This window comes from the organism of the source record quoted next, unplaced genomic scaffold (genome assembly GCF_019419815.1).
Source record: "Pyrus x bretschneideri cultivar Hongxiangsu unplaced genomic scaffold, Pyrus_bretschneideri_v1 Contig8, whole genome shotgun sequence".
Lineage (NCBI taxonomy): Eukaryota > Viridiplantae > Streptophyta > Magnoliopsida > Rosales > Rosaceae > Pyrus > Pyrus x bretschneideri.
Genome location: NW_025999820.1, coordinates 1233094 through 1257277, shown reverse-complemented (window position 1 = coordinate 1257277; position 24184 = coordinate 1233094). Strand labels below are relative to the sequence as shown.

Below are 24184 nucleotides of genomic sequence, written 5' to 3'. Positions count from 1 at the left end.
TTGGCCAAAGCATATGAATATGACTAAGGAAGATGTTCCAAATCTTATTCAATTGAATCATATAGAGAAGTATCACATTGGATAGTAGACATGAAACAAACTATCACTTAAACAATGTGATTAAGAGTATTGTATTAGAGAAGGACCGTATTGCATTGTAGTTGTAACTGGATAGGTTCTCCAACCACTTCTACTTAGCTTGGGTAACCATGACATACTGCTAGGCGTCACCCATGGTTTGTGGAAGCCCTAAAGATTAGCAAACACTAATTTAAGGGAGAATTGAAATGTGGTTTCAATTCACAATCGATCGTTAAGAGTAACATCGCCCACTACCTCGCTAATTGGAACCTAATGGATCGTACACCGAGTAAAGATATAAGTGAAGAAATTATATGAAATGGATAAGCAATTAAATGGTTTAATTGAAGAATGGTCAAGATTAATTAAATAGTTAATTAATTATACGAAACGTTCGTATTGGGCGTTTAAGTTAGTTTTGGGCTTCGGGGCACAAAAACGTTTTGGTCCACAAGGCCTATTATGTTTAAGTTGTACGACAACTAAAACAAAATGGGCAATTAAGCCCAAATACAACATATGGCCGGCCATAAGCTTCAAGGGTAGTGAACTTGGCTTAATTGCAAGTTTGCCACTCCATTGTGAGGTGGTATAAAGACATCTTTATAGCCATTTCACCCTAAGGGTTTTCTAATTGAATTTGGGTGAAACCTATTCTCTCATTTAACCTTAGGGGAGGAACATCTAGCAATCTTTCTTCCCTAAGTCATCCATTTCATCTTCACACAACATCTTTGGTGTGGAGACTTAGAGACACCAAACTTTTGGTGTTTTGGAGAACAAATCCTCAAATCCTCAAAGAAGAAAAGGAGCACTAAAAGGGAGGAAATCACAAGGAAGATTCAAGGAGCAAGGAGGTGACTTGAAGGCCCTCCACTTGGGTGAATCCCTTGTGCAATCAAGGATGAGCTTCAAGGGTAAAGAATCTCTAAATTCTTATTCTCTTTAATTTTGTTAAAGAGTCTTATGGTTCACCATATACTAGGCTTTGAAAGTCATGGGTTTTATGAATTGTTTTTGAATGCATGCCTACTTTAAAGAGTTATTAGTTTGCATATGTATTCAAATGTTCTTACATGTTCTTAGCTAGGACAAAATTTTTCCTTCATACACACCCTATGCATCCATTCATTCTTCCATTCATTGATTCAACCACACAACACACCATACATTCAGAAATAAGCTTTGCCGCAACCTTGGGAGAAGAATGAGTGTGCCGTGGCTTCCATAGGAGAAAGAGGACCTTGTGCCGCAAGCAATTTGCATCCATTGGAGACTTTCAAAGTTCTTTCTTCCCTCATTTCGTTTCCATGTTTATTTTAATTTGCTTTTCAATTGTTATGAACATGTGTAAATAAGTTTTTCTTAGTTAGAGGTGAATTCAAAGCCATGGACATATGTTTTATATGAATTGATTTCCTCCAGTTTTTGTTTCTTGAGTTGTGAATGCAATTTACTTAACTGATTTATTGAGAACTTGTTCTTGTGTGTTGATTAAGGATGCATACTTAGTTTTCATGCATGAATTTGATGCTAGAGTATAAAGGAATTTCACCTAATCGTTATGAACTTATATTCACAAGTAGTAAAAATCACAAGTCATGATTGTGTTAAGTAAATTCTAGGCAAGAGTATCATGTAGTTCATAGTTACGAATGTCTAGCTAGTCAATGCTTATGATTTTCAAAAAACTTAATGATCTTTGATTGTATCTCTATTATGCTGTTCATGTAGGGAACTTGATAAGAATAATTTGGTTGTCGATGCGTATTCCATCCAATTCAATGAAACTAGGAAAATCTGAAATTTAATTTGTGCTTCTCACGATTAATTTGGGGCATTGTCATTTATGGTTTAAAGGGATAATAACTGGAAATCAATTTGTGTTTCATATATGCATGTGTGGAGAAGGACCCTCTAACTAGCCTTTTACCCTTTCAATTCACCTAATTTAGTGTCTAATCTATTTAGTTTTGCAATCTGACTAATTTAATTAATTTCATCCAAATCAATTCCCCCTTTCATTAAGTGTGTTAGATTAGTTAGAAAAGTGTTTGAATCTGTCCAATTTAGTGTTTTGAGTCTAAGTTAGTTAAAATTCGTCCAAATAACTTGTTAAGTCTAGAATTGAGTCTTTTTTATTGTTTGTTGTTGTTTTGAGTGTTTTAAGTTAGTTTTGAGTCTATAGAGTCTAGTTTAGTGTTTTTGAGTCTTATTTGAGTTGATTAGCATCCCTAGTTAATCATCGGTTTAGAACAATCCTTACTTGCATATATACTACAATTGTCATAAATAGGGTTTAATTTGTGTGTCAAGTTAATTTTCACATCAGCAAGTGTGCTTTACTGGAATTTTTCTACTTCAATCAACTCTATCATACTATTGCAGTCGTACTTTTTGTAAAGTATTGCTTCGAGAAGTAGTTAATTGTTGGAAATTTTAGTATGTTCCTTTATGTACTAAGCGTTGGCAACCCCAATTTTTGGTTTGATGACTTTATCACTGATGCACTCATTGAGGATTACACTAATTTGTATTTGGGCGTTTAAGATTGCAACGTTGTAGAAAAGGTAAACTGGATGTTGCATATAACTAATTTAACGTTTTTCTTTTTTAAATTTGTAGTCTTCTATAGAATACAAATTATAGCGAATATCCAAACAATGAAATTTTTAATTCTTTTTATTTTGTAATTTCTATGTATCCAACATCCAAACAATAAAATTTCTATTAATGAATTTTAATTACTGTAAATTTTAATTCCCGTCATTTAGATTTTTTTGGAAATTTAGAAATTCTCTATCCAAACATAGTGTTACTGTAGAACTTTCTTCATTTATTATTTCTCTTACCTTTACTTATTTAATGTGGTTTTAACCTAATACATTTGGGTTTTTTTTTTTTTTTTTTTTTTTTTTTCCTATTTCAGGCCAACTTCGAGATCAACATGTGGTTGCGAGGAGGGAGCATCATAAGGAGTGGAAGTACGAGTTGCATTGCTACTACAAGACTTGTGAGTCTCCTGATGCAGCTTCTACCGATCCACTTATGGAGATTCGAGAGAGCATGGGCGAGTGGTTGTGACTGTGCAGTCATCATTTTAGTTCAATTGTTCTGTTTTTTTATTTTTTATTTTTTATTTTATTTTAATTTTTTTTATTCAAGTTTAATTATTATTATTTTTTTAATTTACAACATAAGTTGGCGGCAAATAAAGGTAACTAGGAGAAGAAGCGGTATGTTCATCACTCTAGTTCCTAACCCCTATCTTATTGGGTCAAGGAATGGCGGGTGAGTCGTACGCATCTCTTGGAAGTGGAGGTTTGGAGGGATACACATGCAATTATGGCAACCAGGTCGCGGACGACATTTATGTAAGTGTTTTATTCTACGTTTTAAATTTAAATTTCATTGCAATAAAAAAAGTTTGAATGAACGTGCCAATGGAGGAGTTAACACCTAATTCAGAGGTGTCTCTACAGTTGCTGGTGGACGAGGTTGGGTGATGGAAAGGCAAAGAAGTCAGCGTCCTAGGAGCAGGTCGGGTTCGGGACGTCATGGGATCTTTTTCTTCACCTAGCTCTCATCCTTCAACCAATACATCTTCCAGACTGCAATAGGTGGAGATCGGAGCTAGCACGTCAAAGAAGAGAAGTTGAGCGCCAAAAAGGAGTGCACCTGCAAGAAGAAGCTACTTGCGAGCGAGATGCTCTACTCTAGCTCAACGAATATGTTTGACAGTACATTACTGTGCTAGCACATCAAAGAGAAGACTCTGGGAAGCTTCATGTGCCATTCGCCCAACAACCTTAGCAGGCACTCGAAAAGTTTAGGTTAATTTGTTTTGTTTTTGTTTTTTACATAATTGTACGACAAATTTATTTTAAATATAATTAAATAATTTTTTACATTAAAGTTGTCATTAATTTTAGATTTTTAAGTTAATGTAATTAGAACTAAATAGATTATTTTCACATTACATATTATTTTAAAACCAGATATTTAAAAAAATAAAAAAAATTTAGCCCGATGAATTTATTCGTTGAACAAATTTTTATTTTATATTATTTTTTTGGTTTTAAATTGTTACCCTACGAAAACTTCGTTGGGTCAAGGTTTTAATAGTATTTAAGTTGGTGTGGGGTGAGGAAAAGATGTCATCATAAGATATTTTCGTTGGGTCAAGTTTTTAATAGTATTCAAGATGATCAACGCATCTTTACCTAGCGATTTATTTCGTCAGACAAAACTGAATTTGCCCGACAATTAACTTCTTTTCATCAGGTAAGCCTTCCAGGCTTGACTTCTTTTTTCCTTTTGAAGTTACGCTGACTTTCCTCTTTTCACAGTCTATCTTCACAAGTTGTCAACCAATCCATGTCCAAAACAAGATCACGCAAATCCATTTTCAAATGATACAGAATTTGTTTAATTTGAGATAAAGAAGGAGAGGCATGAAGCCTAGCAAAAGTTCGACACTTCAGGTAATTGCATATGGTTAAATTTCACAGATAAAGAAAAACAGTGTGTCTTCGGGGTTGGTGCCGAAAGGGGAGGGTGTTGTACGGTTTGTGGTTATAGTTTTGTCTAGGGTTTCCTTCTTTCCTTTTATCTGATGGTTTTTGTTAGCGTATATTGGATTTGTATGAGCTTATGAGGGTAAATTTTGTTGGATGCATGAATTCATATGTGTTTGAGGTGTAAACAGAAAAACTCATGACATTTTATCAAGAACAATCAGTAACGTATATAGGACATATATGTCAAAAGTGACCAAGAAATCAACACGTAAAAAAAATATTGCAACTTCACAATTACAAACTCGTCAAGATTGTGATGCAACTACGCACTTAGCCACGAAAGACCCACATTCAAAAGCATGAAAGTTATCACTCACACGTAGGCCTGGTAATTTCTTGCACGACCTATTAACTGATAGGAGCATATTTGGGTGATTTAGTTAGCTTGTTTTCTTATATTTAGTGAGTTAGTTTCTATTTATTATAGTGATTTAAGCTATTTTCGTGTGTTTGTAGGTCCATATGGTTAAAGTAGCAAGAAAGTGCATTTTTGGTGCATTTTGGAGCAGTTTTGGGCATTAAATGGATTGCATATGCTTGGAGCAAGATGGATGGACGAAATTGAAGTCCAAAGTAGGCTAGGAATCTGCTAAGAATATGGAAGAAATTAATTCAAGACTTGGAAGAAAATGAATCAATCACAAAGAAGGAAACATGAGTCAAACTTCCTTGTTTTGACTTGGTCAATCTTAATCTTTTCCTACTTAATTTCCAGCTGCAAGGAGGGTTCCTAATTGATTTGGGACACTTAAATATAAGTTTTAGAAGCATTAATTCCAACCAAAGAAGGTTGCCACACTTCCCTTTCTTTTTTTCCCTTCCTTGCCTTGCAAGGAATCACATTTCCTTTTCCTATTTCCTATTTTCTGTCCATGCCACAACTTCCCTTCCTTTTCTCTCTTAGGATGCTGATTTGTTACCCTTTTCTTGGAGGATTTGGAGTCTTAAAACCTTCACAAATTAATTAATTAAGGCCTTAACCTTTCTCTCATTATATTATATACTTTGCCGCACACATATAAAAGGGGATTCATCCTTCAGCCATCATTTTTCCTTTGGACAATCCTACAGTCGCACCACTCATTCTCCCCATTCATTCAGCCATCATCCACCCCCTACCACCATCCAACCTATCCATCCATCACCATAATTCATACCCAAACACTCTTGTGCCGCAACAAAGAAGAAGAAAGAAGAGAAGAGAAGCCTTGGACGTTTTGGCCATTCAAGCTTGGATTGTTGGAGCGTTTCTAGGTGTAATCTATCTTAGTTTTAATGTTTAATTTATATTCTCTTTGTTTTGCTGTAAACATGAGGAGCTAAACTTGTTTTAGCTAGAGGTGACTTTGAAACCATGATTATATTTGCGATATGAATTGATTAATTCCAGTTGTGATTTCATAAATTGTGAATGCAATTGACTTAACCGTTTGATTGAGAACTTATTCTTGTTTGTTGATTAAGGGTGCATACTTAGTTTGCATGCATGAATTTGATGCTAGAATATAAGGGAGTATCACATAATCGTTACAAACTTCTATTCACAAGTAGTTAAGGTTGTTTTCACAATCATGTTAAGTAAATTCCTAGCATGAGTATCATGATGTCATAATTACGAATGCTTTGTCAATACTTATGATTTTCATAGAACGTAATGATCTTTGATTGTATCTCTATTATGATGTCATGTAGGGAACTTTTGAAGAATGCTTTGGGTTGTCAAATGATGTCATCCAATCCAATAATTAAAGGAAAATCTGAGGGTTAATTAGTGATGTCACGGTTAATCTGGGGTGTTGAGGTTCATGGTTTATTGAAAAAGCAACTGGAAATCAATTTGTGTTTGAATGTATCATGTGTGGAAAAGAATCCTCTAGCTAGTTAATCATCCATCCATTTACCCAAATTCGTCCAAACCTTGTTTAAGTCATTAAGTTACTTGTTTTTAATTTAAATTCGTCCAAAAACCCAATCCCGTTGTCTTTGTTGTGTCTAAATAGCTAGAATTTGTCCAAATTGTGTTTTTAAGTGTTTTGAATCAAAACCAATTCTATTTTCATCCAAATTAAGTTCTAAAGTCTAGTTTGAGTCTATTTGATTGTTTTGTGTTGTTTTGAGTCTTTTGAGTTTGTTTTGAGTCATATAAGTTTAGTTAAGAGTCTTTGAGTTTGTTTAAGTGTTTTTAAGCATATATTTGTATTCTCGAGTCAGTTTTTATTAGATTAGCAATCCCTCCTAATCCCCGGCCTAGAACGATCCCTTCTTACATCTTTACTACAATTGTCAATAAGAGGGTTTAATTTGAGTGCTATTATTTATCACATCATTAACCTGACACGAAAAAGCAAAAAAAAAAAAAAAAACAACATATTCTTCTTCAACCTATTAACATGTCATGTCATTATCAGGTCATCCATTAAGAACCCGTTAACGAGTTGGATCGTTATTGCGTCAATCGTTGAAAACCCATTAAAATAATGAGTATGACATATAAACAACACAAACATGACTAGTTTGACAGGTTTTAGACATTAGGCTTGACCATTTTTTGCAAGACTCGTTAACACGACATGAAACAACATGAATATGTCATCTTGTTAATGAGTCGTGTCGTTATTGACCGGCTGTTAAGAACCTTTACGATAATGGGTTTGACACGATCTGTTAAGATAACGTGTATGACACAAAAACGACACAAACATGACACAAACATGACTCGTTTGATAGGTTTAGACATAAGACATGACAATTTTTTGCATGACGAGTTAACTCGACAAGAAACAACACAAAAAAGGAAAAAAAAAAAAAGTTTTGGGCCAACCCGTTAATGAGTCAGGCATTATCCCGATCACTTGTTAAGAAGCCGTTAAGATAATGGGTTTGACATGACACAATCTGATAAAATAGCAAGTATGACACAAGAACAACACGAATGGAACACCACGACACGTTTTTCAAGTCTACTCACGAGGACTAACATTGCAAGTTGTAGAGTCATCGTAAAGGAACTGCAAGGAAAAGATCGCACCCCTTGTGATGATCTTGCAATTGTAGACAAATAAACACTTCTATGAATCCCCTCCAACAAATGTGAAATTTCCTCCTTGTACACATTTGATGTGCACATAACCAAAATGAAACTAAAACCCATCACCTCAACTTTTAACAATAGTTGTTGCTCAAAGATCTAAGTTTGAGCAATAAATCATAGTCGTTACAAAGTCTCTGCTCGACAGAGGAAGAGAATGACCACAACCACGAATACTCTCGTCACCTATGAAAAAAGTGACGACTAAAACCAAGAGAGGAAGATAGTTAAATGATATTGTAAACATGAACAAAAAGAGAGACGACTATTGAAGATGAATTGTCGCAGACTCCAAGATTAAAGGCGGAGGTCAACAATGAAGGATTGTTAATTGGTTTTTCTCACCAACGGCTCGTAGAGAGTAGATAGGCTATATTGGTAGTGTGAAGCAAAAAATAATCCCGAAATCCTAAATGCGACACGTGAATTTTATCCCAAAGAAGATAAGATTGCCCTTATTAAATGGGCATGACACACAAATATTCTCATATGCAGCTCAACATCACAGAAGTTTAAGCAGTGCTACTACTCAAAGCTCCCTTACTCTTGGCATGAAAAAGTCAAAGCAATTAAAAAATAAGATTAATTACTAAATCTAATATTTAATACATTCCCAATTGAAGACCAACTTAATCAAGTAATGGATCCTTATCACTAACCAATCAAGGATATTTTCACCATAATCCCAAGGTATTATCTCCTAATTAATATTTTGAAAATATTATTTCCACATTCATCCTGCGAGTGACATAACCTTGCCAAATAGGAAGTCACCACGTGTAGGGCAAATCCCTACACCTAAGCCGGCCACCTCTTATAAATACCTCACCTCAACTATACATTGGTAAGATTTTGCTATGCATACAAGCCTTAAACGCTCACTCTTTTTAGAGATACTCAATTATGCATCATAGATTCATTGACCAAACTCTCCCACCTGGGGCATGAGCCTTGGTCTTTATCAAACATGTTAATTATGTTGTAATACCTCTCTCAATTTCCTGCTATTGATCTGAATGAATTGAAAATTATCAAAGAAACATAAATTACTAGAGAGAATAAAAGATAAAAAGGAATATGCGGATAACGTCACCCATATTAGTATTTGTTTATTTCTACAACAAAATTTCAACAAAAAAAAAAATTGATTAAAAACAAAAAAGAAACAAAATATTAATAAATCCCCGTCCCCAGCTCGAGCAAAAATAAAATTAAAGAATACACATTGACATAATTAAAATAAAGGTTAAGCAAAAACTAGTATGGAAACCTAAGAGTATCCTGGACCTAACCAAGCCAATTTCTACGACAACTTCATTATCTTTAAATCCTCCATTCTAACTTGTCACCCTTGCAGAGCGGGTTTTTCTTGGCTAAAATATCTCTCCCAGCCTGCTTGAGATCCACATCACATGAATGTTCTTCTGGGTACCTATGCATTCCACAAAACACACCACCACAGCGGCACTGAAATCCCAACACTCCAACCTTTCTGCTGCAGCTTTGGCACCTATTTTTTTTTGTCACACCGACACTTGATGTTCCCATATTATTATTCCCAAAGTTTTGATCTTCGGAGATTAGTGAAGTATCTGATGAAGTTCGAAAATAAGGCGAGGAAGAAATTCCACTAATGAAGGAACCCAGATTGAGTTTTTCCTTCGGAGTCACGTCGGCTGAGGCTGCATTCATAGTTTCGTGTTTTAGATGATCTTTATAGCATTTCGAGCACATGTTCTTGTTTTCCACAGTGCCGTAGAACCCACATCCGCTTGCACACATCGGAGGCTCCATTCCTGATACGTCGTTTTGTGTTGAGCGTTGATATTAGCAGTATAAATATTAAAGGCTCAAAACAAATTCTTCGTGTCGTTCTCTTCGTGTTTTTTTTTTTCCTTTTCTTTTCTTTCTGTTGTGATCCGAAACATAGGTTTGTGTTTATATAGGGAAGGGTGGCGGTGGTAGATTGCTGCACGCAGTTTACCATTTGGAGTAGAATTTGTGTTTCCCGAAAGAAGAAGAATCCTAACCTCACTCGGTTTCAACTTCTACAACCTTCCATGTTCTTCGTTGACCTTCTGGACCCTTCATTTTTATTTATTTCTGTCCTTTATACAATTTTATCTATTTAATTATTTTTCTCACTAAGATCTATTCCAATTCTTGGAATAAAACTCAAATTTAAGTTCTAAATCTACCCCAACTTGCTCCAATTCTTGGGTCAAATATGAGTTTTAAACCCAAAACTTGTTTCTAAGACAAGTCTAGGCCAGAGTTTCCCATGATATGTACTTTTTTTTTTTTTTTTATAGTTTTACATTTATAAATTCATTTAATCCAACGGTAATAAAAAAGATCTAATGGTCCAAATATAAATCCAACGGTTAAATAATCAAAAAAAATTATTTTCATAATGTTCTAAGAGTTTCTTAGTGTCAATTTAGTGATTTTTCAGTATTTATCGGAATCTAAATACTTTTAGGTTAAAATTTTCATAAAATTAAATTAAGATAGTGTGTGTGTGTGTATATATATATATATTAATGTTACTTTCAGAAGAAAAAAAAAATCCTAAATTCATTCTTTCATAATCTCGGGCTAAAAATTTAATCCAAAAATGTTGAAGCAGAAAAACTGTTTCTGAGTTAAAAAGTTTAAGTTTTAACCCAAGAATTGGAGATGATCTAATAAAACCTTTTCGTTTTCTTTTCTTCTTTCCACCTTGTTTTGTTCTGCTTCCAAGAAAGAACAATTATACAAACAGCCAAATTACAAGATTTTATTTTGTACGAAGATAAGTTTTGATTTATTTTAGAAAATGGACAAAATTTACTTATTCAAGTAGTAGGTGATGTTATGATTATTTTTTCAAGAATTACTTTTGCATTTTGCTCTTCTATGTTTGAAAGATGGGTCTCCCTCTTTCTTTCTCCTCATATATATATATATATATATATATGTATGTATGTATATATATATATCTCTCTCTCTCCCCCTCTCTCTCTTATATCCTTCTTAGTACTTCATTCTCTCTCTCCTACTTCTTATTACACATATAGTTGAAACTACTTCTACAAAAAAATGGTTGAAGATGAGTTAGAGTTGTGTAGACTAGGTCTGTTAACTCATTGATTAGTTAGAGGTAAGGAATGGAATTTTTGTAAATTGGTTTCCTTGCTTTTGGATTGGGTTTTTCTGTATTTTGGTTTTGTCTCTCCATAAAAGGATTGAAAAGTAATAGAGTTCTAGGTATGTAAGTTGTGTTTCATTTTCTCTATGTAAGTCTCCCTTTCTAGAAACAAAGATCATACATTGCAAATCACCAAAGAAACAATGGTGTTTATGCTAATTTATTTCATATAATGAAAAATATATATATAAATATCCTTTCAGCCTATGTGGTAAACTTGGTGTTTGTGTTGTGTTTTTCGTGTTCGTGATATACCCAATATCTTAATGGGTCAGGTCATGTAACACTCGTTAAAATAAACGGGTAACATGACCCGACCCGTTACCCATTAAAGAAAATATATTTTACTTCGATAAATAATTAAATTAAAAAACGTAATACTAAACTAGCATATACGTATCACATTATCACATAAATAGTACTTCAAAACATAAATACACATTTGTCTTTAAAGTATTCTATACCCAAAATAAAAGCCTCATAAAAAACATTAGTACATTACTGCAAAACATCAAATGCAACATGAAGGGAGTTTCTTTTTCAAGGTTGTGGAGATCAAAGAATCCAAGTGAGATTAAATCCTATAGCTATTGTTGTAATAGATTTTTTTAATAGTTTTTAATTAATTTAGAAGTGTGAAAAATGTAAAAATAAATAAATATAAACTCTCGTAATAACAAGCTCTACAACTTTTGTGAAGATGTCAACTCCAAAATTCGTCACCATAATCTCATAAATATAGATTAAAATTTAGCATTAATTGTCTTTTAAGTTTACGTTCCATTCTTCTCACCAAATTTTGTTTTTTCAAATTTTATTTTTTAAAAACATGATATTTTAGGACATTCAAAACAATGAACGGTTAAGATCGTTAATATCATATTCAAAATTTTTACCTTATTAAAAATATTGCTCGAAGTTTATAAAATCTTTAGAAACTATATAATATAGACTCATATTTCAATTAACCGTAAACATCGAAACAATATATGAACAATCTGAATTGTTTATTTTTATGCGTCAGCTAAACGATCATGTTTTCTAAAAAGAAATTTGAAAAACAAATGCGGTTAAAAAACATAACATAAACGACAATCGACAGTTAAATATAAATTTAAGATTTATAATATATGATGTTGAATGTCGAAGTTGACTCCTTCATAAAACTTGTGAATTGTCGCTACGAGTGAGCCTTTTTTTTTTTTTTTTGGCTTTTGCTTTTGTTTGTTATTGGTGCCATTTTTCTATGGAACGTTTATAGCTTATCAGTCTTGCAACAAATGCTTTTAAATTTTTATCATGAAACTTCTAAATTTCAACTTACGTTTACAGGGGCGGGGGAACGTAAAGAAAGTTGAACTCAGTTTGAAAGCACTTTCTGAACACGAAGAGCGATAGGCTAGTCCAGTTCCGTGTAAATCAAATTATAATCATCAAAACCACCGTGAAATCTGACTAAGCCGGTGAAACAAAACATTTGCTTTCTCAATGCAAATGCTCCAACAAGTACCGCTCTACCTTTCAACTGCAGTGAGGTAGCTTTCATAACATGAAGTTGTTAAAACTACTTGGCCTAGAACATATGAAACATTTCTCGCGCAAACCACGTCAGATGAGGAATTCATTCATGCCAATGCATGAGATCATTACGCATGTACAAAATTCCTTTACGATGCAGGAACAGATGGAGCAACCCAGAATTTTACCTTCTTATCGACACTTGATGTGGCCAAAACCAACACCTTCTCATCACCTGCAAAAAGAAGGATGATACAACATTAACATATTAGACGCGACAACTCAAAGCAATAAAACACTTAATCAAGTCTAAACAAATGGCACATAGCATTTGGAGGAAAATAGATCCTGATTTACGTTTACCCAAGGGCTAATTCCAGCCAAATTGTAGTAAATTCGGTCGTCTTGTAATCCAATCTCCCCGCCTATTCACTTCTCAATATGTCACGTATTTGGTCAACAATTCTACTGAGCAACTTGGGTGGCATATAGATCCAAATTTGTACGAACGAAATTCTCTTCAGACAATGGCCAATTAGACTTTAAATTGACCCTGATGCTGTAAAGAAACAGATTATGCCGAAGCATATTCGCACGAAGCTGGAAGGACCAGGGGTTTGGTTATGGAAAAGTTGATCAGGTTAGACAGACTTCTCTACCCAGGTACACTACTATGCTCTTATTCTGCCAACGTTGTCGGCAGTGGAGCGGTAAAGACAAAAACTAACTGCAAGACAACTTTAAATATTCAAGACTAGTGATTTACCCATTGGTATTGGCTTGGGTGCCCACGAAATGCCTGTGATGTCACCTGCATGGCGAAGACAGATTAAAGAAGATTCACAACTTGAAACATCTCTGGGATAACAATCCCAAGCTCCACCAAACTTTGTATAGCAGTTAAGATGAAAGAAATCATTTCCCTGCTCATCTGATCCTAAGTAACATGTACGATCGACTTGAATCTTCATTATTTATTAAACATTTGGCTTACCGAGCACATGCTACTTGTTAAGAGCAGAACAATTTCTTATACGTGGTGATCAATCAAACATTTAACCTAGACGATAAAATTCTTTCTTTTTTATCAACTGAACAAGAATGTTGGCATGGCCATAAAAGCATCATAGATTTGGCTGTAGAAATAGATGCTAAATTTATTTTTGAAACTAGATAACATGATATTGGAGAACCAACGAGGTACACATAAATGATAAAATGAAGAATAAAAAAGAACTTCAGATAAACTCAAGCGTACCTTCATGGGCTTTATCAGCTGTGTCCAAAACCTTTCCAGTTTCAATGCATAACCATTGTAGTGTCGAACCATGGGTTGCTGCCAAAATTTTTCCATCCGGAGATAAACTAAGGCGATCATAGTGAACAGCAGCACCACCCAAATCAAGTGGAATTGGAAACACCTTCAGAGTTTTTGGATCCTCATCCATATGAAATCGAACTTTGAGAGAAAACAAGGGTCAATATGCCAAATTAAAAGTACCAACGCAAGTTATCAGACACAAAGAACCCAAACCGGACATTTTTGAACAACCCATGCAGATGAATAATTCCATTCAACAGAAGATGTTTCGATCCTAAAACCATAAGAGACAACTGACCCTCAATGCATAGGATATATTGTTTTGTACAACATGCACAGAGTTTCACATAAATGGTAGACTGGTAGTTATCAGATTCTTTTATTGAGAGAGAAAATTACAACCGGTGTAAATACAATTTATTTCGTTTCCAACTTGGTATATACATAACAGAAACAAACAAGAAAGGGAATTATGACCCTAAATGAAAGCATGGTTCACCTCCTGATGAGAAGAAATAAAATTTCCACAATATTGTAAAATTAAAATTAAATGACCATATTTAGGAAACATGAACGAATGCCTGTTCTCTTGACTTGAGCATATGGACAAGAGGCAGGGGCAAAAAATGACTCAATATTTTTTTTTCTTTTGACTTACTATCAAAGTTGTTTGGAAGCATACTTTACACAGGACACGCAAAAGAAGTACTTTGATCTTATTAGACGGGGGAGGGTGAAGAAGCTGACAGGAGGGTAGTGTTCAAGAGAGTAGAATGCATTTAGGAACGTGGAATATGGGAACCTTAACGGGAAAATCTATTTAAGTAGTGGAAGCTATGGTGAGGAGAAGGATAAGTATTATGTGCCTACAAGAAACTAAGTGAGTTGGTCTTAAGGCAAGGGATCCAGAAAACTTAGGTTTTAAACTTTGGTATTTGGACACAAATAGAACGAGAAATGGTGTTGGCAGCATCGTGGACAAGACATTGACACAAGATGTTGTAGATGTCAAGAGGGTAGGAGATAGAATTATGGCAATTAAGATTGTAATAGGACAAGAACTCATTAGTGTGATTAGTGCGTACGCACCTCAAGTAGGGTTGGATACGAGTTTGAAGGAGAAATTTTGGGAAGATCTTGGAGACTTGGTGCAAGGAATCGCTCAAACGGAGAAGTTATCTATAGGAGGAGATTTAAATGGACACGTGGGCAAGGAGACAGGCCACTATGGAGGTTTTCATGGTGGCCATGGCTTTGGGGAGAGAAACGAGGATGGGGAAGCCATGGTTTTGGGGAGAGAAACGAGGATGGGGAAGCCATCTTGGATTTTGCAATGGCATATGATCTTTTCTTAGCCAACACCTTCTTTAAGAAGAGAGAAGAACATGTAATCACCTACAAGAGTGGGTCGTCCAAAACACAAATAGATTTTCTTCTAATGAGGAAGGGGGATCATATAACTTCTAAGGATTGCAAAGTTATAATGGGAGAGAGCTTGGCTAATCAACATCGCTTGTTGGTGATGGATGTACATATCAAAAGAGAGAGAAAAAAGAACAAGACCTTGAAGTGCCCAAGGACTAGATGATGGAATCTAAAAGGAGAAAAACAAGCCATTTTCAAAGAGAAAGTAATCACCCAATGCGTGTGGGATAGAGAGGGGGAAACTAGCCAAATGTGGGATTCCATGGCTAGTTGTATCGGAAAAGTAGCAAAAGGGGTATTAGGAGAGTCCAAGGGCTTTGCTCCACACCAAAAGGAATCATTGTGGTGGAATGAGGAGGTACAAACAAAGGTTAAGGCTAAGAAGGAATGTTGTAAAGCATTATACAAGGATAGGACCGATGAAAACGGTGAAAGGTATAGAATAGTGAATCAGGAGGCGAAGAAAGCATGAGAGAAGCTAAGCTAGTGGCTTTTGACGATATGTATAAGCGACTAGATACCAAAGAAGGAGAGTTTGATATCTATAAACTAGCTAGAGCAAGGGAAAAGAAGACAAGGGACCTAAACCAAGTGAGATGCATCACGGATGAGAATGGAAAGGTTCTTGCTACAGAGAATGCGATTAAAGACAGATGGAGAGGTTATTTTCGTAATCTTTTCAATTAAGGACATGAAAGGAGTACTTCTTTGGGGGAATTGAGTAACTCAAAAGAGTGTAGAAACTACTCATTTTACCGCCGAATTAGGAAGAAGTTGTTGTATTTGAAAAAGATGGAAGCATAGAAAAGCAATGGGCCCAGATGATATATTGATTGAAGTGTGGAAAGTCTTGGGAAAGACAGATATAGCATGGCTCACAGACCTTTTCAATAGGATTTTGAAAATGAAGATGTCAAATGAGTGGCAAAAGAGCACATTGGTGCCTATCTACAAGAATAAGGGCGACGTACAAAATTGCATGAACTATAGAGGTTTTAAGCTAATGAGTCATACAATGAAGCTCTGGGAGAGAGTCAATGAGCATAGATTGAGGAAAGAAACACAGGTCTCGGACAAACAATTCGGGTTCATGTCAGGGCGCTCAATCATGAAGGCAATCTATCTCTTACAAAGATTGATGGAAACATATAGAGATATGAAAAAGGATTTACACATGGTCTTTATAGATTTGGAAAAAGCATATGATAGGGTCCCAAGAGACATTCTTTGGAGGATTTTAGAGAAAAAAGGAGTACGAGTAGCATATATCCAAGCTATAAAGGATACGTATGATGGAGCAAAGACTGCCATAAAAACTCATGAAGGACAAACCAAAAGCTTACCCATAACTGTAGGGTTACATCAAGGCTCATCTTTAAGTCCTTACCTTTTTGCATTGGTAATGGATGAGTTAACGGGACATATTCAAGATGATATTCCTTGGTGAATGCTTTTTGCAGACAATATAGTGTTGATAGATGAAACTCAGGAAGGGGTAAATGCAAACCTTAACCTTTGGAGAGAAGTGTGGAATCTAAAGGTCTTTGCCTAAGTCGGTCAAAGATAGAATACATGAAGCGCAAGTTCAGTGCCAATGGAGGCCCAAATGAGTTAGGGGTGAGGATCGAAGACCAAGAAGTACCAAAGAGTGACCGTTTTCGGTACCTAGGATCTTTCTTGCAAAAGAACTGAGAATTAGATGGAGACCTCAACCATAGAATACAAGTTGGATGGATGAAGTGGAAGAGTGCATCCCGCGTGTTATGTGACCGTCGTATGCCACGAAAGCTCAAGGGAAAATTTTATACAACGACAATGTCAACGATGCTGTATGGCACGGAATGTTGGTCGAAGCATAAACACGTACATAAAATGGGTATAGCGGAGATGAGGATGCTTCGTTGGATGTGTGGGCACATAAGAAAGGATAAGATTAGGAATGAGGATATCCGAGGTAAAGTAGAAGTAGCTGAAATTGAAGGAAAGATGAGAGAAAATCCGTTACGATGGTTTGGACATATGCAACGAAGGCCTACTGACGCTCCGGTTAGAAGATGTGACTACGAGACAGAGGTCCAAGGCCGAAGGGGTAGCGGAAGACCTAAGAAGACTTTGGAAAAAATCTCTTAAGAAAAGATTTAGAGTACTTGGATCTAACGGAAGACATGACACATAACCAAGCGCAATGGCGTTCTAGGATTCGTATAGCCAACCCACTTAGTGGGAAAAGGCTTTGTTGTTATTGTTGTTGTTGACTTGCTATGGCATGCTGTATTATGTGTTTATATACAGTTGACACGTGTTAGACTAAGATTACATGGCTGCATGTATATGTATGTGCTTGGAGGGAGGGGGCTGTTTTTGAATATTAGCTGCTGTACATGACAAAGATGACATATACAAAGAACAGAATACCAGTCATACATACCATTGATATTCCAAATTCTTATCGAACCATCTTTGGACGCTGTGATCATTTGTTCTGAGTTCGGAGTAAAGCATAACCAAGTCACTGCACTCTGAAAACAACCAGATGTAGATGAGATATAGCATATACAATTCAAGTGTTAGCAAAAAGAATTTCTGACAAAACCCAAAAGTAAATAAAAAATTTACAGCTAAAAAGAATTCAAATGATATCATTGATTAAAGAAATAGGAAATTGTTATTTGCACTTCACAAGTAGCTTTCTTGCACAGTTTATGGGACTGCGGGAAGGCATATTGGGAGCTAAAAGCCAAAACAATAAACTCTAGCATTTATCCTAGACCACAATTTGCATCATAATTGTAATCTTCAAAAGAAAACATAAAAATTTACACCACTGAAGAAATAGATGATAAAGACTACAAAGCATTGAATTTCTTTTTTCTTATTCCGGCCAAGGCTAAACCTTGAATTTGATCTCAATTAATTTTCAAAAAAAATTAATGGAGGTGATAGTGAGGCTTCGTGAAGACACGCATGAAATCATATTATGTAACATCAATGTACATAAGAATGTATAAGTAACCTTATGGCCTTTAAGTTGCATGGCTTTTGTGACCTCCTTGACTGAACCATCCTTTGAATAGACGATCTCCCACACCTGCCAAGAAAATATGCGATGTTAAAACAACTATAATATAGGCCATAAAGCATCTTGTTCCTCTAACATGCCAATTAAACAACGAAATTGATTATGGTATCCAGAAACTTAATGAACCAGACACAAGTATGATAATGGACTTCAAATTTGCATGGTACTTATTTGGTTAACCCACATATGACGAGGATAATTGGCCGCATCAACCTAACCCATGGACTTTATAAAGATCTGCATGTGGCACAAAATCACTCCTTTGCACATGCTCACGCATAGGACTACATGTTGCAATTAGCATGTGTATCCCTTCCATTGTGGTCAATGTAAATGTTTTATTTATACTTTTCCAAAGAGGGAAATTGAATGAAGAATTGGATCTGTAGACCATAATTGAACATAATGCCACAATCCTTAATATGAAATTTAAGTAAACTCTTAAATCAAGGAACTTCTTTAAATACGCCATATTGCTGGGGGATTTTCACATCCCCTGGCCAATGGATAAATTAGAGATAATTACCTTCACATCTGCAGTAAACGCTGCTGCAGCAAGGAAACGCCCATTTGGTGATATAGCAGCCATGGTGTTTTTCAACTGATTTGTGTCAACATGCCCCAAAATCTTGCCGGTTGTACCATGCCAAAGTTTGATGTCAGTTCCTATAGGTAACGTAACAAATTAGAACCACAAGGTATGTACACTCTATCAAGGGAAACTCTGGAGAAAGAACCAGAATTCATATTGAGATCATAATCATAATTCCGACAAGAATCCTACACCACTATAGATGCGACCCTATAGTGTACAGAAAGTTACAAGCCCAAAACATTACTGTTTCAATACAGTTATTTATATGTCATTAGGTAATATGAAGTTAGAAAATGTTAAATGGAAATGTATGCTCAAATTCTAATGCAGGATAAGACAATAAGAAGATACCTTCGGAACATGAAGCAACAATTGTACTCCCATCAGCAGTGCCATAACTTGCTGTGGTCCCAGATAGGGTGAGAATACCTAATTTATCATGAACTTTGTGATGGCCCCACTTGACCTCAGGCAGAGGAAGCTTGGGTTGCTGTCTAGCTTCCTCAGAAGGTTTGGGTTTTTCCACCCCACCATACATGTACAAAGAAGAACCGGTCAGACTTTGAGAAGCCACAACTATTGACAATCCATCATCCGAAAATGAAACTGCTACAGGATGACCAGCTCCGGGAGGCAAACTAATTCTCAGAAACCTGTTCAAATTGTTACAGAATTTGAGAAATGCAAAGCAGCTTAACTCATGAGCATAACTGACGCTTCTGGTAAGTGGTAATGCACCAATGGTACTTGAAATTCATACTTGAAACTTTTACTCGAAGCGTCATCCAACTTGAATACCCTAAGCACTCCATCCGCACAAGCTGTTTGTAAGAGTAAGAAAGCATGAGCAATTGAAATATAAACATCAAACATGTCAAAATCAAAATCATCGGCCACATTATACACGATTCTAAATCATCCAAAAAGCAGACCATACGCGATTGTAACACATCGAACAAATGCCAATCAAGTATCTAATATTGAAGTCTGGATTCCATTCTAATTGCTCCTCTAAAGAAAAAAATATATGTCGCATTAAGCTCGGAATAAAAGTGAATTATAGCATACCTGTTGCCAAACTCCGCCCGTCGGAGGAGAAACATAGGTCAGTGACCGCATCTCCATGGCCTTTCAAAGTATTCACATCCAACGGATGATGTTTCTTGTTTTGATCCTACATTCCATGATCTAATAAATCAATATCAAAATCAAACTCATTAACTCTGAACCTAAAGCATTACAAATTCAAGCATTCCCTATGCAATGAGGTCGAATGAGTACCATGCAACTCAAGCATACGGAAAATCACACATTTTCTCGGCATCCAAACACAAAATTCAACACGGATACTTCCAGAAAGAAAGGATTTGTTTCCGTGTTACCTTGTCTGAGGCGTGAGAGTGTGGTCTGGCGTGAGACTTCTTAGTCTGGTGAGGCTTTGATTGGTGCTTTTTTTGGTCCGACTGGAGTTCCGGCTTGGAAATGGACTGCATTTCGGAGCTCCGTTTTCGGAAGTAGCTTCCGAAGAAGGCAAGGGCGATGACAGCGCCGATGATAATCGAGAGCGCCGCAATGGGAAGAAGCGGATCCATCGGTAACCGGAGAGGATTGAGGAGTTGAGGGTTTGGAATGCGTCTGGGGAAATGGAAAAAGGGATGGAGGTGTTGATAGATTGATATGTAACGATGGGATGATCGAAGCTTCGAACCACAGAGAGAGAGATAGGGGTTTAATAAAAATAGAAAATGTAATTCTAATTCTTTAAACATTTTAAACTTTAGATAAATGTCTGGTGTAAAATTAAATTTTTGTTTTTTTTTTTTTACGAAAGCTCGATATTTTATTGAATTCAAAAGAACTACATTAAATCCTTGTTGACGAGGTCCTGAATGAGATCATAAGGATTCTCTAACCATACAATTTCATCACCAATAAAAACAGCAAACTTAACTAATAGGCAACCCCATTACATGATATTGGCATGTGCATAAACTGGATCAGGAAAGAAACTCCGCCACTTGCCTATAAATATTTTATTGTAGTACTTTGATCATAAATATATTTATGGCTGTGTATTCGTATTCCACCTCATATTTATTACTACTATTATCTTTTGGGTTTTTGTTTCCTCTTTCCTACAATGCCCTTGTATTGGAGCAAATGTTTAGGTTGCAATTTATGACTTGATCCTTATTACTAGACAGTAAAATTTAACTAAAGATAATGCTAGGAAAAGCAAATCCTTTAAGTCAAATCCTAAACCAAATAAGATGGCTGATAAGTTGGCATAACCATGTCACTAACCCAGATTTTAAAAACTCTTAATTACTTATTGAAAAAAATAATGATAATTATCCATTTGCATGTTTAACCATGTGGGACTCTTCTTCTTCCTCATCTCTCTACTCTTCCGACTGTTCTCCCTCCTTTCTCTCTGCTCCCTCGTCCTTCTAGTACACCGACGTGACTGCCAACGACGATAAGATCATATCATCCTTCTTCTTCTTTTACAAATATAACCCCTATTTTTCAAATGAATCTGTCTAAACTACTTCAATGGTTCAGGTGCTTTAATATGGACATTGGAGAATCAAGGAATCCCACAAATAACAACGAAATGGATATCAAGTTAAAAGTTGTGTAAAAGTTTAAAGTTAGGTCAATTTCTTATTGTCACTAATAACACACATAGCTAACGATCGCTTGTTTGAAATGATTTAGAAAGAAACTCCGCCACTTGCCTATAAATATTTTATTGTAGTACTTTGATCATATATTTATGGCTGTGTATTCGTATTCCACCTCAAATTTATTACTACTATTATCTTTTGGGTTTTTGTTTCCTCTTTCCTACAATGCCCTTGTATTGGAGCAAATGTTTAGGTTGCAATTTATGACTTGATCCTTATCACTAGACAGTAAAATTTAACTAAAGATAATGCTAGGAAAAGCAAATCCTTTAAGTCAAATCCTAAACCAAATGAGATGGCTGATAAGTTGGCATAACCATGTCACTAACCCAGATTTTAAAAACTCCTAATTACTTATTGAAAAAAATAATGATAATTATCCATTTGCATGTTTAACCATGTGGGACTCTTCTTCTTCCTCATCTCTCTACTCTCCCGACTGTTCTCCCTCCTTTCTCTTTGCTCCCTCGTCCTTCTAGTACACCGACGTGACTGCCAACGACGATAAGATCATATCATCCTTCTTCTTCTTTTACAAATATAACCCCTATTTTTCAAATGAATCTGTCTAAACTACTTCAATGGTTCAGGTGCTTTAATATGGACATTGGAGAATCAAGGAATCCCACAAATAACAACGAAATGGATGATCAAGTTAAAAGTTGTGTAAAAGTTTAAAGTTAGGTCAATTTCTTATTGTCACTAATAACACACATAGCTAACGATCGCTTGTTTGAAATGATTTAGAAAGTTTAGAGTCTTCAAATATTGGTCTAGAAGAAAAATGTGACGATGAAGTAGTAACCAATGAGACCGAATTGGAGAAAAGAGCTGGTGTGCAATATCCCGAAGTTGGGATGGTTTTTGACAACTTAATGAGTTAGTTGCATGTTACAAAGAATATGGGAAGCAACTAAGGTTTCTAGTGAAGATCAGATCATTAACAAAGGGAGACGACAAAGAACTTAAATATGTGACTATTTTATGTGGTAATGTGCTAAAGCCACATCCTACTACGAAAAGTGACTGCAAAGCTAAAGTAATTGCAGGCATATGTGAGGATGGAAAGTGGGGGACCAACTCTATCAATCTTGATCACAACCATGATATGAATGCAAAAAAGGGTCATTTTTTACGATGTCACCGGACAATAAGTTCTGATATGAGAGGAAGGATTGAGTTAAATGATAGAACCGGAATAAGAGTAAACGATTGCGTCTCGGGGAAAGCAATGTACCGCAATTCAAACGTATTTTCTAAAGATGCAAGCTCAAAATTCAAAATTTTTCCATGCTATTGATTTAGATGAAGAATGTGAGTTAAGAAATGTCTTTTGGGCAAATGCAAGGAGTAGAGTGGCACACGAAGAATTTGGAGATGTTACATTTGGCACAACATACTTAACGAATAAGTATGACATGTCATTTGCTCCATTTGTGGGGGTGAATCATCATGGGCAATCGATCCTACTTGGATGTGGGCTGACTTCAAGTGAAGATGTCGATGCTTTTGTGTAGTTGTTTAAGTTCTAGCTTGCATGTAGACCTGGTAAGGCTCCTTGTAGAATAATTACTGATCAAGATAAAGCAATGCAAAAATTTATTTCAATTGTTTTCCCATGTACTAGACATCATTGGTGTTTGTGGCACATAATGAGGATTAAAAAGAAAAAGAAAAAAAAAAGAAAAAAAGAAAAAGAGTTTATTTCAAGGTTTGACTTAACAAATATGAGGTTAGGTGCAATTGTCATAGGTTTGAGTTTAGAGGCATACTATTTCGGCATGCAATATATGTTTTGCTTTGCCATGACATTGACTTGATTTCAGAAAAATATATCATGCGAAGATGAAGGATGTAAAGAGATGTCACACAAGGGTTCAAATTGGTTGTGATGATTGGAACACTACACTTGAAGCACAACGATATCATAAGATGCAAAAGACTTTTAACGTGATTAAGGATGTAGTGTATAATTCTGATGATAAGTGCAAGACTGTGATGGTTTGGATGCACAACTTTAAATGAGAAACGCTTAAACATGGTGCTGTTTGTACGTGTACTGATAAACCAACTCCAGAGTCATCTATTGATAGGAACATTGAGAATTATATTGTTTCGATTCCAAATCCAAGTCAATGCATTCTTACTCCAAAAGCAGTTCGAAGTAAAGGTTGCCACCATTTAAAATGAGGATATCTCAGTTGGAGTTAACAGTTATGAAGAAAACAAGGAGTAAGAAGAAGAAAGAAGAGTGAAGAGTGAAAAGCAAAAGAAAACTCGTGGAAACAATAATCGAAGAAGGAAGAAAGTGAAGGTATGCAAGCAAATTTTCTATAATTTTTTTCTTTTTAACTTGTATAGTTGAATTAATAATCTATTTCGTTGAATTTTTCCTGCATGCTTTTGTAGGATTTGCAACCAATAGAATTTGATGAAACTTGCATAAAATTCGTGTACCCAATTCTAAAGTAGATATATCTGAAGCAGAAGACAACATTGTTATGAAGGTATGACATGAATGTCTTGCATGTGATTGATTTTTTCTTTGTTAAAACTAATTATTCTTGCTAATAATTGTACACAATACTCAAATAGGACATACAAGTCATCCAATGTC

The 24184-nt window shown here is 35.5% G+C and overlaps 1 protein-coding gene across 1 annotated transcript; it reads right to left on the bottom strand.

Moving 5' to 3' along the window:
* Window positions 1–12347: 12347 nt before the first annotated feature.
* Window positions 12348–20555, bottom strand: LOC103938963 (transducin beta-like protein 2). The gene is made up of 10 exons (XM_009349014.3): window positions 20260–20555; window positions 19946–20051; window positions 19638–19698; window positions 19229–19530; window positions 18809–18948; window positions 18217–18291; window positions 17632–17722; window positions 13716–13916; window positions 13224–13268; window positions 12348–12692 (listed from the first exon to the last, which is right to left on the bottom strand). Exons 1-10 carry the CDS (start codon window positions 20467–20469, stop codon window positions 12607–12609), a joined length of 1317 nt encoding a protein of 438 aa, XP_009347289.2. The 5' UTR covers window positions 20470–20555; the 3' UTR covers window positions 12348–12606.
* Between the last annotated feature and the right edge of the window lie 3629 nt (window positions 20556–24184).

What these genes read in the sequence shown, in the direction of transcription:
- LOC103938963 (XM_009349014.3), bottom strand. Translation starts at nt 20,469, where the DNA reads ATGGATCCGCTTCTTCCCATTGCGGCGCTCTCGATTATCATCGGCGCT. An exon ending in ACTCTCACGCCTCAGACAAG is followed by an intron (nt 20,052 to 20,259) that starts GTAACACGGAAA and finishes CATGGAATGTAG; the next exon opens with GATCAAAACAAGAAACATCA. An exon ending in TGTTGCTTCATGTTCCGAAG is followed by an intron (nt 18,949 to 19,228) that starts GTATCTTCTTAT and finishes CGTTACCTATAG; the next exon opens with GAACTGACATCAAACTTTGG.